Source organism: Pectinophora gossypiella, chromosome 16 (assembly GCF_024362695.1).
Source record: "Pectinophora gossypiella chromosome 16, ilPecGoss1.1, whole genome shotgun sequence".
NCBI classification, from domain to species: domain Eukaryota; kingdom Metazoa; phylum Arthropoda; class Insecta; order Lepidoptera; family Gelechiidae; genus Pectinophora; species Pectinophora gossypiella.
The window spans coordinates 8025646-8041258 of NC_065419.1; the positions used below are offsets into that span (position 1 = coordinate 8025646).

The 15613-nt window shown below is 38.7% G+C and overlaps 2 protein-coding genes across 4 annotated transcripts in view; one reads left to right on the forward strand and one right to left on the reverse strand.

The window, feature by feature from the left end:
* Positions 1–8541, forward strand: part of LOC126373656 (cytochrome b5 reductase 4-like) — a 107785-nt gene extending 99244 nt beyond the window's left edge. For both annotated transcript variants that reach the window (XM_050019875.1, XM_050019877.1), the window contains 3 exons: positions 3312–3412; positions 4548–4637; positions 6654–8541. In XM_050019875.1, coding sequence (XP_049875832.1) covers positions 3312–3412; positions 4548–4637; positions 6654–6879 — 417 coding nt within the window. In that variant the 3' untranslated portion in view covers positions 6880–8541. The remainder of the gene's footprint in view (positions 1–3311; positions 3413–4547; positions 4638–6653) is intronic.
* A 473-nt stretch (positions 8542–9014) lies between these two features.
* LOC126373930 (FAS-associated factor 2-like) lies at positions 9015–15415 on the reverse strand. 2 transcript variants are annotated; one of them, XR_007567376.1, is made up of 8 exons: positions 15110–15415; positions 14742–14991; positions 14078–14261; positions 13276–13545; positions 12856–13030; positions 11962–12099; positions 11396–11604; positions 9015–10895 (listed from the first exon to the last, which is right to left on the reverse strand). XR_007567376.1 is itself a non-coding variant. In XM_050020282.1 (7 exons), the coding sequence occupies exons 1-7, from the start codon at positions 15242–15244 to the stop codon at positions 11446–11448; spliced, it is 1311 nt and encodes a 436-aa protein (XP_049876239.1). In that variant the 5' UTR covers positions 15245–15415; the 3' UTR covers positions 9015–11445. The 2 variants fall into 2 exon arrangements, 1 of the variants encoding a protein (XP_049876239.1); XM_050020282.1 differs by having other exon boundaries at positions 9015–11604.
* Between the last annotated feature and the right edge of the window lie 198 nt (positions 15416–15613).

The window sequence follows — 15613 nt, forward strand, 5'->3', positions numbered from 1 at the left end:
TAAAGCAATTATTTTTTAATATTTTTTTAAAACTTCGTATCAACTATGGCTCCAAGTTACCTTTGATTACTTGTGGCTCTGCCCACCCCTTTAGGGATTATGGGCGTGAGTTTATGTATGCATTGTACACATACACATAATAAAAGTTACATATGATAATAAAAGGTAGAAGAATTCTACGTTGCGCTTTGATAAATAGTTATTTGAAACTTCTGCCGTGAAACAACGTAGTGGAAATTTTATTTTTATTTATTTATTTCAAATCGGGAAACAAACAGCTTAAATAACAATTTAAAAATGCAAATAGTTTGTACATTAGCCAATGAAGTCTCCACTTATAACTAATACATGCATCACTGAGAAGTAGACAGAAGCAATAAATAAATTAAGTAAGCAAGCAATACAAAAATAGAAAGAAAAGTTGATGCTACATTTGTTCCAACGTTTTGAGGGCAGATACAAATTGATTGTGCTTAAGATGAAATATGTCAATGCTATTGTATTTATCATTATATTTGCTACAAGTTCTAACTATAAAACGGTGCTTTAGGTAATTCGTTCTGCAAAAAGGAATAGCAAAAGTGTCAGAATTGGGACGAAGTCTAACGCTGCGACACTTAAACAAAATTTTGTTAACAAAATAAGGAGAATCAATTGCATTTTTTAATATTTTGTATAGAAACACTTGATCACGATGTTCTCTTCGACTTTCCAAAGAGAGGATAGTGCTTAAATCAAGGTTTTTAAATCTGTATTTTATTCGTTTAATAAATTTATTCTGTATGTACTCCAATGACTGCACGTGAGTTTTATACTGCGGGTTCCATACCGTTGAGGCATACTCCAGGTGGGACCTAACTAATGAATTATATAACAAAATCAGTGTCTTGACATTCTTGAAACTAGTACTCTGGCGAAACAGAAAGCCTAACATTCTGTAAGCCTTAGCAGTTATTATGTTAATATGAGTGGTTAAAAGCAATTCACTATCTAGTTGCACGCCCAGGTCTCTCACCTCGGTAACCCTCTTAAGAGTTCGATTTTGAAGACTGTAGCTAAATTGAATAGGTTTAGTTTTTTTTGAAAAAGAAATTATACAACATTTGTCAACATTAAGATGAAGCTTATTACTATAGCAGTATTGACACAATCTTAGCAAATCCTCTTGCAAATGTTGACAGTCCTCAGGAGATCTAATAACCGAGAAGATTTTTGTGTCGTCTGCATATAATAACACCTTTGAATATTTAAAGCAATCAATAACATCGTTAATAAACACATTAAATAATAGGGGTCCAAGATGAGATCCCTGGGGCACACCAGACGTAACCGGCACAAAACTTGACATAAATCCCCTGATAGCAACGGCCTGTGTCCTGTTATGAAAGTATGATTCAAGCCACCTAAGTAAATCACCATGTATACCAAAATACTCGAGTTTTTTAATAAGTAATGAATGCGAAATTTTGTCAAACGCCTTTGAGTAGTCAGTATACACGGCGTCCACCTGATGACCATCACCCATAGCCAACAGTACACCATCAAGAAATTCTCCAACGTTCGTCTCCGTAGAACGCCTGCAGACAAATCCGTGTTGCTGAGGTATGAGCAACGGTCGAAGTACCGGAAAGATGGTGTCATAAATGATACGTTCGAATAGTTTCGGCAAAACAGATAACTTGGATATTCCCCGATAGTTACGCACGTTATGTTTGTCGCCACTTTTATGTATTGGCGTAACCAAGGAACGCTTCCATATGGTCGGAAAAATACCAGTAGTTAGCGATAAGTTAAACAGTTCTTGACAGGTTTTGACAGTTCTCTTGCACACTGTTTTATAAACAGTGGATGCAAGCCATCTGGTCCGATACCCTTAGTAACGTCTAGCAGTGACAGATACTTTTCCACCGTACTAACTGTGATAGGAACACTCACTAAGTTGATATTACCTTCCTTGCACGCAACTATTGTATTAGCATTAGACGAGTCAGGTTCAAAGACGGACTGGAAAAAACTGTTAAACAGATTAACTATAGTTTGTCCCTCAGACGAACATTTGTCATCCAAGTATACGAAGTCAGGTAGACTACTTCCTTGCTTCATAGATTTAGTGTATGACCAGAAGAGTTTCGGATTTTTTTGTATCCCCTCCTCCACCCCTTGTATAAATAAATTGTAACAATATACCTCCATCTCTTTTACCTGTAACCTCAAATTTGAGAAATAGTCATAGTCTGAGCTCCTACCATATATTTTCCATTTTTTATGATTTTTTTTTTTTTATTTATCAGTTTAATTAAAACTCGTGAGTACCAGATAGGATACCGTCGATCGCCGGCTATAATCTTTGAGGGTACGAAATTTTTGATAATATCATTAATTTGACTATAAAACCTTTCAACAGCTAGTTCTATGTTGTCATATTCCAAAAATGATGACCAGTTTATTTTAGACAGTTCGGCCCTTATCACATAATAGTCCGCTGCGTAGAAACGACGCAAAGTTCTCGGAGCCTGTTTTAAAGTACCCGTTATAAAACCTACATCATATTCGATGCTCAGAGATGGATGATGCATATCTTCTGGAGTGGATAAAGGTTGCGTTCGAGTCACTGACCCACGCCCAGAACTAGTAAAAACGAGGTCTAGATTCCTGTCGTTAACGTTAGGAATGGAGTTATGTTGCGACCAGCCTGTAAAATTCATAAAATTGAATACTTGTGTTGCCAGAGTGTCAACGTTAGGGTTTTGAATAACAAAGGAATTGGAATTACTTGTGTTACCAGCCCACTTAGCAAAACTGACATTAAAGTCACCTAACACAACGTATTCATTATTCGGGTAGTCTACAAATAAATCAGACATATATTCAAAAAATATGAACTCAGAGTTCTCCTGATGTTTTGTTTGTGGGAAATAACAACAAAAGATGCATAGTTTATTATCTTTGCCGCGGTCGTTAGATGAAACACAAATATAGGTAACATCAGTATCATAGAACGCGGGGAGGGGACGCGCGGGGCGCACGTCCACCGCCAAGCCGCTGCGCACTGCCACCAGTGTCCCGCCACCCTTCTTCAGTCCTAGTCTTACGTAGTCACGGTAAATAAATAAATAAATAAAATAAATAAAAATTATTGTATATATGTCACAATATGTTTTAATGTGTTGGGCGATAAAAGTAATAAATACTACTTCAAGTAGGTATGCATTGAATTAGATTGAATAGTATGAACCCCGACGCGGGATTCAAACCGCCATGATAATCACGATTCATCGTCACGTTTTCACTAATGTTATTACTTGTTACAGCTAAAATCTGTGAGGGCGATCTACTTCATCGCGGCCGGGACCGGTATCACGCCCATGCTGGGGATATTGAAGTTTATGCTGGCGAGATCTAATCCTAAATGGTAAGCCGTGCAGTAGAATACATCATGGTATAAGAAAACCAGCCGGGTCTGCATGACAATCGCGCCGCGCGCGGTGAGGCCAGCGCTCAACCGCTGGACCAAAGAGGCATTGTAATAATATCAATATCGCCGCCCTATGGTGAAAACCGCGTACAAAGAGGAAATACAATATACAAAACAACAGGGTCAGTTCACACCGAGACGCGACGCGACGCGATGATACTCGAAGAGGCCAATGATTTCGCGCTGCGCCGCGAGCCGCCGTGAGACGTCGCAAGACGCATCGTAGACTCGCCGCGGGTGCAGTCTGCCATTTGCAAGCGCATGTGGCGGTTGCGTACACCAAGATCCCCGTCTATCATTATGTTTTCACTCGAGCACTCGACCGAACTGCACCAATTCTAAACGAAGTGTGAACGGAAATAGTAGGCAAGTCGCGCGGCATCACGAGACGCAGCACGACCTCTACACGCCGCGCGTCCTGGTGATGCACCGGTGCGCCGCGACACGTCGAAATGTGTATCGTTTTGTGTTGTAAATAAAGTATATTTTGAGTTACTCTATTCAAATGTATGCGCATCGCGTCTCGGTGTGAGCTGACGCTAAGGCCCTTTATTGCTAAGTAGCAATCTCTAATAAATAAATACTAATACTTAAACTACTAAATATAATATGGAAGAAAAGAAGTAGTAGAAAGGAAGAGGAAATAGACACATTCGACCATTCGGATGTAATTTTTCGCAATAGATATTCGTGCATCAGAATGTGACTTTTCAATAAAGAAATGCAATGATATACCTACAGACTTATGGCAAGTGGTCCTGATATGGTCAGCAACTACTTGCCCTAACAGGGCCCTGATTAGTCTATTTAAGTATTTATATTAGTGCCCTGCAGGGTCTGCATGACAACCGCGCCGCGCGCGGCGCGAATTATATCGAGGGCTTCTACCAATAAACGCAGCGAATGCTATCTACGTAGATAGACGCCGAACCGCTATTGGTCGAAGTCCTCGATATAATTCGCACAACGCGCGGCGTGTTTGCCATGCAGATTCTGCTGATCATAGTTCTTTTTATATCTAGATAAAAAAACGTAAATATTCCATAATTTACATAATATTTATTTGTTCCAGTGAACGAGTACACTTGTTATTTTTTAACAAAACCGAAGAAGACATATTATTCAGGGATAAATTCGAAGAAATTGCAAAAGAGGATAGCAGGTAAGTTGGAGATATAGTAACCAAAATGTTTTTATACAAACAAATATTCTCCATAATCGAGGGAATGAAACTCAACTCTAATAAGGATGCTCTAACTAATCGTAAGATACTGACTTGTAGTTTTTATTGAAGCGACTACCTACGCCAACCCCAAAACGGGAAATAGGCATGATCTTATAAATGTACATGCAACCTACGAACAGATGGTTTGGCTTGATCTTTCCAATCAACAAGAGCAACTAAGTTACTATCCCTTCACTAGGTACGCTCGCGTCATGCAATTTCTTACTTCAATTCTTCGTACAAAGATTCCCACAAAACCCATCATTCTAAGAAACACCGAAACGCTTCTCCATTCGCCATAAATTTTCCATTGATGTCTCATAAAGTACCCAATTCTAAAAGGGTCGGATTCCGTAAGGACTTAGCCTTATATATTTACCTCGAAAAGAAAAAGCAGAAACAGAATTACCAGCCAGTGACTCATTTACGCTAATGTAAGGGCCCGCGCCCTAACTTTTGATGTCTCATGAATAATGAATCAATATACTTAGTCCAAATTTTTCCAGAACTGTTACGAGTCTTACTTCTCCCTAAAGGCATCCCTAATTGGTTCATTGTTATAAACTTACCAACTGTTGTTCCTTAATGTCTATTGATCGTAGTGAAGTGAAACGCTCCAATAATCCCGATTGGAGTAAGCTGGAACGTGTTATTTTACCCTATTAATAAGATTAACTTAGGTACCCTTTCGACAAATTGCATGACGTGAATAAGGGATAGGGTTTCTACTTCTAAATACATTATTAATTTTATTAACTACGGGCTATTGCCTATACTATTGTAAAGTTCGTAATTTATTATGTACTAAGTATCGATTTGAATGGATTGTTCTCGAAACCAAAGGGCCAAACTCATTTTAACCAGTTATATCAATTTATTATGATTACGGGTTAGGTTGTTAGGTACAATAGAACTTCCGTAACTTAAATTAAATTAGCTATTAAGAAGTTCTAGAACTCGTGTAACCCTGTCTATTATAAAAGATATAGTAAATACAGTAAAACAGTCCTTTCTGTTCATAATAATATATTTATATCAAAGTCAACCTTCCTCCAAATACCGGATAACCCTTTTAGGCTTAGTAACACTAGAATGAAGAAGTTATTTTACAAAGCTAATCCAATTAAGGGGATAATAGGGTACTGTATAATTTATCTTTTCTAGGTAAGTATAAAGTTTAGTACTTACAATAAAATTCATATAAGGTTGAAATAAACGGAAAGCTAATTTCTATAAACTGAACGATACATCAACTACGTTTAGAGAACTTTTTGCAAATCCTTTCACCACGATAACATCCATAGGCACTTATTCTAAATGATAATATATTCTGCAGGGCAAATGCCTCTCCCCTATTGTCCTGTCGTGTCTATCCTTTTCTACCTCTGTCCAAACTTTTAGGCGCACATCTAGTTCGTCACGTCGTCGTCTGTCGACTGTGAAGAACCACCTGCTAATATATTTTGTAACTATGTAAAAGGTACCCTAACGTGTGCGCATTATCCGCCTCCATTTACCGCTCAAAAATACCGTATATTAGTCATGTTAGAGTTCATTACAAACGCTCAACTACGTAATGCTAGCATTACATATTATTATTATTTTTTTTTATATATTTTTTATTTGCATAATGTTAGCGTTAGCGTTCGCCGCTACCGAACACGACAAGTTTGACATTAATAAAATATATACTCTGTCCGTATCAGCCAGGAGCTGTGCGCAAAGATTGTCACTCTGTGGATGCCTCAGGGTGGGTATCGGAAACGAGGTAGACCCCGAAAAAGATCGACGGTTCGCTGAAAACTTTGCCCAGCAGTGGGATAACAGGTAGAAGCAAAACAAACAAAATAAATACTCCATCCGTACTCTTTATGTTATGTATGTTACTTCAGACACTCGTAATATTATTTTCGGTAGAAAGGCACAAAGCTAATAGCGATTTCCTAATTTCAGGTTGATAGCGACTCATGTCCTCTCCGAACCCAGTACATCGTGGTCAGGATACAAAGGAAGGATCAGGAGTGACCTGCTGACAGAAGTGATCGGTAAAATGAAGTGTAGTGGCCAGTGCACACACTTCGCGTGTCTCTGTGGACCTATAGAGTTCACTCACAATTCCCTAGATTTATTGGGGAAGCATGGCATGAAAGACAACTGCATTCACGCTTTTATGGGATAGTGAAGATCATAGTCCATAGACTGTATATTCACTAGTAAAGTTGTAAGACTTAGATAGGTGGACGAAGAGTTTAAGACATGTGCACAAGAATTAGATTTTAATTTACTTACTTAAATATTTGTTTCAGGGTAAGAAATGCTACTTCCTAGACATTTCCAAAAGTAATAATTCTTCTATGTAAAAAGTCATTAAATAAGGATAGAAAAGGTGTAGGTGAACAATGTAAAATGATTGATAAGTAAATCGTCTACAAACCTATATTCTAGTTAAAAGAGTGAGAAATTTAATACAACTGTTAAGTACTTAAAAGTTTTTATCTATCAGAAGTATTAAATATAGTTTCATGCTATGAAAATATGTAAGTATTTCGGCCAAACTTTCAAGCACAGTAAAATTTCACTATTTTTTAACCAAAGTGTGATACGAGTAATTTAGCATAAATTTCACTACACTAACTACCATTTTGTGATTGTAATTTATTATAACGAGCATTTCATTGCGCTCAATGTACAGAAAGACAAAATACAATTTTAATTGACTAATTTTATGTAAGTACATAAGTAATATTATGTATATAAATAATTCCATCCATTTGAAACATTTGCAGTCCTATAAATCTCCATTCAATGTGAATATATCTGTTATTTGTTAAAAATACGTTTATTTTAAATTCAACAATGGTTTTTATAAATATCTCGTGTAAATCATTAGTTTGATATAAAAGCAAGAATCGCTAAGATACTTAAAAATAGATCAATGCCAATAACTAGTTTTAGAAGAAATTCCATCTGATCAATCAATCTTCTTCTATCGTGTGGGTTAGGAGGTGGATTACCAACCTCATCAACCCTGGTGTCAGGGTTACTATTGAGCCGCCACAGGCTCCAGGCGAATGGGCACCACAATGTGGAAGTATTCCTCGCGAACGATATTTTAATAACAGTAGCTAAAACGTATTGTTACTGTCGCAATGTAGCAATAACCGTGAACTGTTGCTATTAATAATACATACTATCATTATAATTGTACTTTTAGTAGATACCCTAAGTATAAGGCAGTTGTCATACGACGCGGTCAACCGCGCTGCGAACGGTTTACACACAAGTCAATACTACCTTGCGGTCGCTTCACCAACCGCGATCTCGTCATGTGATAACCGCCTTACCATTCACCCACGGCACCACAGTAAACTACGACATATCAGTATAGATAATTTTACTAAAACTGCACGGTAGACTTAGATTTTCTGCATAGAAATCGTCTAAAATTAGATCAAGTAGATTTCTCGTGTTGTGCCATAACTTGTCAGCCAAACTATGCATACAACAAAATACAAAGTATTTACTAAACGGCCTGAAAAAACCTTTTAAACGTGAAATTATATTTTTTTAATTAACTTTGTGAATATTTTTTTGATTCAAAGAATTTGTATAAAATGAGATAAAAAATGCAATGTCGATACCACGGGTGCGTTATTTATTGGTTTAATGGATAAATCTTAGATTTACTTCTGTTAATTATCTGTTCCTCGTATCAAAGATATTCGTTATTGTGTATAATATATATTGTATACAAAAAGTGCCTACATTCCAGGTAAAGTGTTTGCGTTAAGCTTATTTGGTGTTGTTGATTTATGGTTTTTTAATAAATAGTGGAAATTAATCTTCTCGTGTTATTTACCTACATTTTGTTACGCTTTCTTTTTTCTAGAGCCGTGAGAAAAACACTGCCGTAGTCAGACATGCGAATGTCACGACAGAAGTCCGACGCCTCCGACGGCCATGGCATAGATTCTATCTGCTTAGGCATAGACTAGAGTAGAATAGTCAAATCAGTTACTTTTTACTAAACGTCAAGACACGAAATTTCTATGGAATTGTATGAAAAAGCAACCTCTGACGTCATAGAAAAACGTGTCAAAATGTCGCACTTATTACATTTTTCTTTATATTCATAAATAAGTTAAATAGAAAAAAGAGGACGTTTTTTGTCACCAATAGATGTCTTTATTTAGTAATAATCAGAATTTCATAATCTATCTTTGACCTAGGAAAATACCCAATTGTCATGACTTGTCAATTAGTTCCGTTAAATCCGCAGGACTTGAAGGAATAGGTATAAAATAAACACAAAAATAGGGAAGGAACATTATTTATTATTATACAACAAAACATAAAAATTATAATACACAGTCCGTCCTCAAATAAATGCACGAAGTCGTTATTCGACGCACCGCACCTGGCGTACCTCGCACAATGACGCACAAGGTACGCGATCACAGAACTTGTGTCTCCAATGAAAACAAACAAAATGCACGGCCAATGTTACTGCTACTCGACAACTATGAACGTCCTGACAAACGCCACGCCAGATTGTCTCATTATGCTATACTTGACTGGCGAATTCAAAATCAAAATAAATGACCGCGTAAATTTATATACAAGAACCCTCCAGTCGCATCAAAGGAACAATGAGTATTCTGATTTTGTTTTCAGGCTAAACAGCTTCAACTAAATGAGTGACAAATGCAGTATACAAAAATAAAGATACAGATATTGCTCGATTGAACGGCCCGAATATGTCGAGCAGCAAGCTTCCTTGATTTATCTAGTGCTACTTATAGTATACCAATCACAACTTACAAAATATAACTATATTTAGTTAAGAACCTGAAAAAAGAAAGTGGACAGGCAAACAAAACATCATAATCTTTTGTGAAGAAGATGCTACTATGAATGGTCGAAATTGATATGTCAAAATCAACAATGTAGTATTTCTGTCCAGCACATTTATTAAGATTGGCATGATATCATTGATACCTACACAATTGTTTATATTACAGGACTCCACATAGGAGGTCTCGAGAAAAAATAAAATTTCTATCTTTTGCCGAAACGATATAATAGACTTATTTTTGAGCATTTGCCAAAAGAAACAAAAACATTTATAATAATTATAAATAATTGCATGATTTCGACCTTATACACGTATGGTACTGATCGAAGGTAAACAAAACTTCAAAATATAAGAAACAATAATTAAAATTATTTTACAATAATCTTGTGTGGTTTAGTGTGGCTACTTCACATGATGGTATTGGAGATAAGTTGGCAAGTAGTCACGCATCCACCACTGGAAATAGTTAAGTACAAAATTAGTATGACCCTGTCGAGGGCGACCTAATCTGTCACATCCATTATACTTAATTGTTTTTTAAATCGCTTTATGAAAAGTTCACATACAAAAGTATTGCATTAGTAATTAACAAACAAGTCAGTAGTGATATCCCAAAATTGTCTAAACGTTTAGGGTACCGCAAAAAAATTGTCCGAGCGAAGACCAAACGCAATAACGAGTTATTCATACCACATTCCACACCCTTGTCAATTTTAAGTCATGTATAAAAAATACAAATAGAGTATCGGACAGAAACAGGGCTTGAATCATATTGTAGTTCACTTGTGGAGAATTGCATAGTTACCCAAGAATAATACTAAATTCAACCGAAGCATCAAAAGATTACTAGGTGACTCAAAGGTGGCAAGTTTTAACCAAATCCCAATTGATATATTCTTAAGGATATCCTTAGAATGCTTTAAAATTGACAGGTATACGTTTTATAACTAATGTTCAATGTAGGATCTATAATATTTTTATCTATTTCTAGATATATTTTCTGTGAGGTAACAGTGCAAAATGATTGGAAAAACTGTATTTTATACAAACTCTTCTATATACTTATTGACTTGTACTTACCTAGGTAAGTATACATAATAAACAAATTGCCAATACAAGTTATTATTCGTGTAGGATACGATTGGTTTTAACAAGTTGACATTCATAAATATAAACTGCTTATGAGGTTAATTTATCTCTGTAAAACTTCAGATTTTCGACATGGCCGGCACTAACTTATCCAGTAGAGTATGGGCACTAACATAATACCTCAACCATGTGCTACGGCACCCCTTAGTGCCCAACGATTGTTAGTGCCGTTCCTGGATTTCGGTCCCTCCCTAAAAAACAAAAAGTGTCTGGAAACAAAATAAGAGCTTGTCCAGAAAGGGCGAATTCGCCGCGATTCTCTCGCGCGTTTTACGCGCGACTGTTGCGTCCACAAGGTACGTGCCAACGCGCGAGTATTTGGGGAGGAATTCAATTCCGTGTCAAAATTTTGGCGCTCCATTGCCCTCGATACTTGCACTCGCTCTAAAGTTCGCGCGTTAACTGGACGCAACAAGGCGTCCCTAGTATCTCAACTCGCGCGCAATACGCGCGAATCAAGCGCGAGTCGAGAGTCGAGCGTAGTGCACGCGATTTACGCGCGTATTTTGAATTCGCGCGATGCTTGTGGACGCGATGTATTGCTGTCTAGTATCTCACTAACGCGCGAATCATTTCGCGCGAATCGTTTCGCGGCGAATTCGCCCTTTGTGGACAAGCTCTAAGGAAGAGTCGGTCGAGTTTAACCTTTCCGTTTCCCTTGTCGAAACTATCGCCAACCCGTCTTTATTACCTCGTGATATAATCCCTTGTCTTCAAGCCCTGATCACTCCTGTATCTAGTCTATGCGTTGATATCGTTGACGAATAGCACGTCGCGGTCTTTAAGGCCAACTTCGAAGAGGTTTAATGAACCACGCGCGACCGCTCGCTTCGGGAAATTAGTCGTGATCTCAAACTCCTCTGGTGCCTGCGGGTGGCTGAACACGAAGTCATACAAGTCCTGGAATAGATTGGTTGTGGTAAATACATTTTGTAAATTAAAAAATATATATACAATTTAACGGATTTGTGTTATTCACTTTTTTTTTTATAAAATGAATCGTGTTGTTTCCTGTTATTCACTGCCATTGGCTCCCAGTTATTATAAAGACAGTCAATAAAAAAAATCGACTAAAAATATCCTTGACCTTTACAAATAAAGCAAAAATTCAACCAACCCCCTTAATATGCTGACCTGAGAGTGAGCTAACGTGAGAAAAAATATTACTTAGCAGGCATAAAATATCATACAGGGGACTAAAGTTTAACCTTTGGTCGCGCCATACAAAATGTTTGTGATCAGACTATAGGAACGAACCTTCGTAGTGCTCTTGAGTGAGAACCGTCGGGTGAGCCTCTCCCCGCCCGGCAGGCGGATCAGCAGCGCCACGGTATCGACGCCGGGCGCCGGCTCCGTCGGCAGCCGGGACGCCATCTTCGCACGCGCCTCTACCAGCTGCAAACAACAAGCATATCATAAAAAAAAAAAATATTAATTTATATTTGTTGACATATCACCATCATCAGCCCATTAACGTCCCTACTACTGGAGCACGGGCCTTCCCTATGGATGGATAGGAAGATCGGGCCTTATACCATCACGCGGGCCCAGTACGGATTGATGGTTATTAACGACTGCTAATGCAGCCGAGACCAACGGCTTAACGTGCCTTCCGAAGCACGGAGGAGCTCGAGATGAAAACTTTTTTTTGTGTGGCCTTTGCGAAAGTTGCTTAACTTCAACAATCGCAGGCCGAGCGCGTTTACCGCTGGGCCACCGAGCTCCTCGAGGTCGTTGACACATCATAAAAGTATAATCATAATGTGTAATGTGTATTGCTTTATACGAAATTATTAATTTATTTTTTTTTATTTTAAGGAAACACAAGTAAATTTAATCGGCGACCTATTGCTTCTTGAGCTCCTTCATCTGCTATAATCATATAATAAAGAATAGTACTACGTATAAAACGGCACCTCTCCGCTCCCCACCTCACCCCCGTCAGTCTTACGTCTTCAAGCGTATGGGCGTCAGACGTCACACATGCAGATACGCGTGTACGATTACGTCAATGTGTAGTATCTGTGTAAACCAAGGATTTTTTGTATGAAGTGGGTGTTCTATAAATCTACGTTCTCGCGCAGCAGCATCCCTTTTGGCCGTAATCTAACCCTGTCTACAGACATGGTATAATCAAATAGTACATGTGACCTCTTGTTTCTTGAGCTCCTCCATCTGCCGGCGCTCGATGTCCTCGTTCTCGCGCTGCAGCCGCGCGATGCGGTCGGCGGCGCGGCGCCGCTCCTTCTCCTGGTCGGCCGCCAGCGACTCCGCGTAAGCCTCGTCCTGCGCCGCGCGCAGCCGGGCCGTCACCTCGCGCTCCACCCTAACATTGTACACGGGAAAATGTTAGGATGCTTCAAAAATCGAATGAATATATTATATAATACGGCTGAGAACTTGATGAGAGTAAACAGTGGTGGTGACTTTTAAATTGCCAAGTCTATGCAGTTTCAGTTATTTCAGTACCTTTTCCCGCTCTATTATCCAGTTGGTATTAGCCAAGTAGTGTATGCCACTCGAGGAGAGTCTACAGTTAATGACGTCAATAACGTCCAGTTTGTGGCGTACCTGTCGGCGCGAGCGGCGGCTAGATGCGGCTCGTTGTCGGCCACCACCTGCCGCAGGCGCGCCAGCAGCTGCCGCGGCTGGCAGGCGCCCTCGCTGCGCGCCACCACGGTCATGCGGTGGTCGCGCACGCACACCACGCACACCAGCGGGTACCGGCGCCCGCCCACCGACTGCGCCACGCGCCACCCTTCAGCGCTCTCGATGCTGCAGCCCCAAAACAGGGCGTGCGTGTTGATGTATTGGATCACTTCTGGGTCGGCCAGGGTGGTCCTGTGAACAGTTCGGGATTAAGCCATGGTGGAGCTATAAATATGGTATAGCCCAACCAATACATCAAATAAAGTTTATCTTCTCATATTAAGAATCTGATAGGTGATTAGTAAAATTCGCATATGCTTTTCAATGAGGATAAGCTGCTTTTATTATGTGTATATTTCGGGTGCCAGAGTAAAGGCCCAAAATATTTATATTTAAGAAAACAAAACTGTAAAACCTAATATAATTGTCTGCTAAATTGAAATGTAACTTTGTGAATGAAAAATAGAAAACTATTATCTATTTAATAATATATATTATGTATACAGTAGCATTAATTGTAGTATTCAACATTAAATAGATAATAGTTTTCTATTTTTCACTCATAAAGTGACATACACAAAGTTACATTTCAATTTGGCAGACAATTAGTGAAAATCATGAATGACTTAAAGTCTTACTAACTGTACAAAAACAATGTTACATAAAAAATGTTGTCTTTTAGGTTAAAAATGCATAATTTTAGCAGCATAAACAAGAAACATACCTGCAGAAGTTTTGAGTCTCAGTAGCAGACTCAGAGTGTAGGTACACAATGAGGAAACGCAGCTCATTCTTAGCATCATTAAGAGCTTGCGCATATGTGCCCTGGTAGAACACAGGGTGAGGGCTGTAGCGGGATGTGTAGCTGTTGACGAAGCCCATAACATCGCCGAGAGGGTCAGTTACCACTGCAAAATAATATATTACTTAGTTGTTGTAAGGGGACATGAAATGGACAATAAGTATTAAGTATTTATATAAAAGTCAAACAATAAGGGCATAGACTAATAACTGATATGGTGTAGTCGTAAGAAATAACACATAAGCTCTTGACACAATACATTCCAAATTGGGCTAATCAGAGTTACATCCATCACATAATGAACTGAGTAGCCACACTTCACCAAACTTTCTGTTCTTCACCATACTAATGCCAAATCAAGAAATAGAAATTGCAAATTAGGATAACATTTCTTTTTCTACTTCAGCACAAAAGTAAAAATACTAAACATGCATCCAAGTAGGTTGCAGTATCGCAGTAGGTATTCTCACTACATTACCTTCAAGCTTACCTTTTGTAGGGTACAATAGCGTTTACACACTGCTTTTGAAATTGCATGATGTATGTATTCAATTTAAATAAGTAGACATATCAATGATACACTCACATCGTCTGTCATCAGTACGTATGAAACTTAATAGTAAGTTCAGTACGGATGATAATGTGCTGTAGCACATGGACACGACTAGGTTGACGACGTAACTGATGAGGCCACGTACGCCGCCTGGGCCCTCCGGCGGCTCGTCTGTGAACACCTGCTGCGCTATGTGGTCGTGAACCACGGGCGGCGCCCGCGCCTCCGTCGCGAACACCGATGGCCGCCCCTCCCTGATGTTCAACTGTTCCTGTATTGCTACCTAACAAACAAAAACAGAGAAACCGTCAAAAGGTAAGCGCACCTTACAGACAATTACACTCAATTAGGTGACCTAGAAATGTGACTATTACTCGCTCATTTTAGGCTCTAACACCCACCTCTAAATCCCACTGATGCCTCTGCAGAACGTCTCTACATATCGACATATCCTCGATGCCGGTTAAATCTTGAAATTGAAGAATTTTATCAGTTTGTTCAGGGGTTAAACCCATTGCATTGTCTTCGAGATCCATGGCTATGTGCAAAAATTAAAAAATAAACACTAAACAAAGTTCAGATATGCGTAAATCTACACGAACGAGCTTAACAAAACATATTTAACACAAATGTACCAATCGAATAATGGAAAAAAATTGAAAATATTTTGCATCAAATGCCTATTCACCACCGAACGACATGTCACTTTTCTAACCATAAACAAGCGAGTGATTTTTTAATCATCAGAATGAAACCAAAGCATTTGAGCTCCTTTTTCGTGATCTCACATGGAGAGATACAAATTTCAACTAACACCTCCCATACATAAAACGTAGTGATGTGCCTATATTCTCTTTGCCCATATGTAGGATCTAGGTGCAAGCCCATACACTGCTGGTGAAACG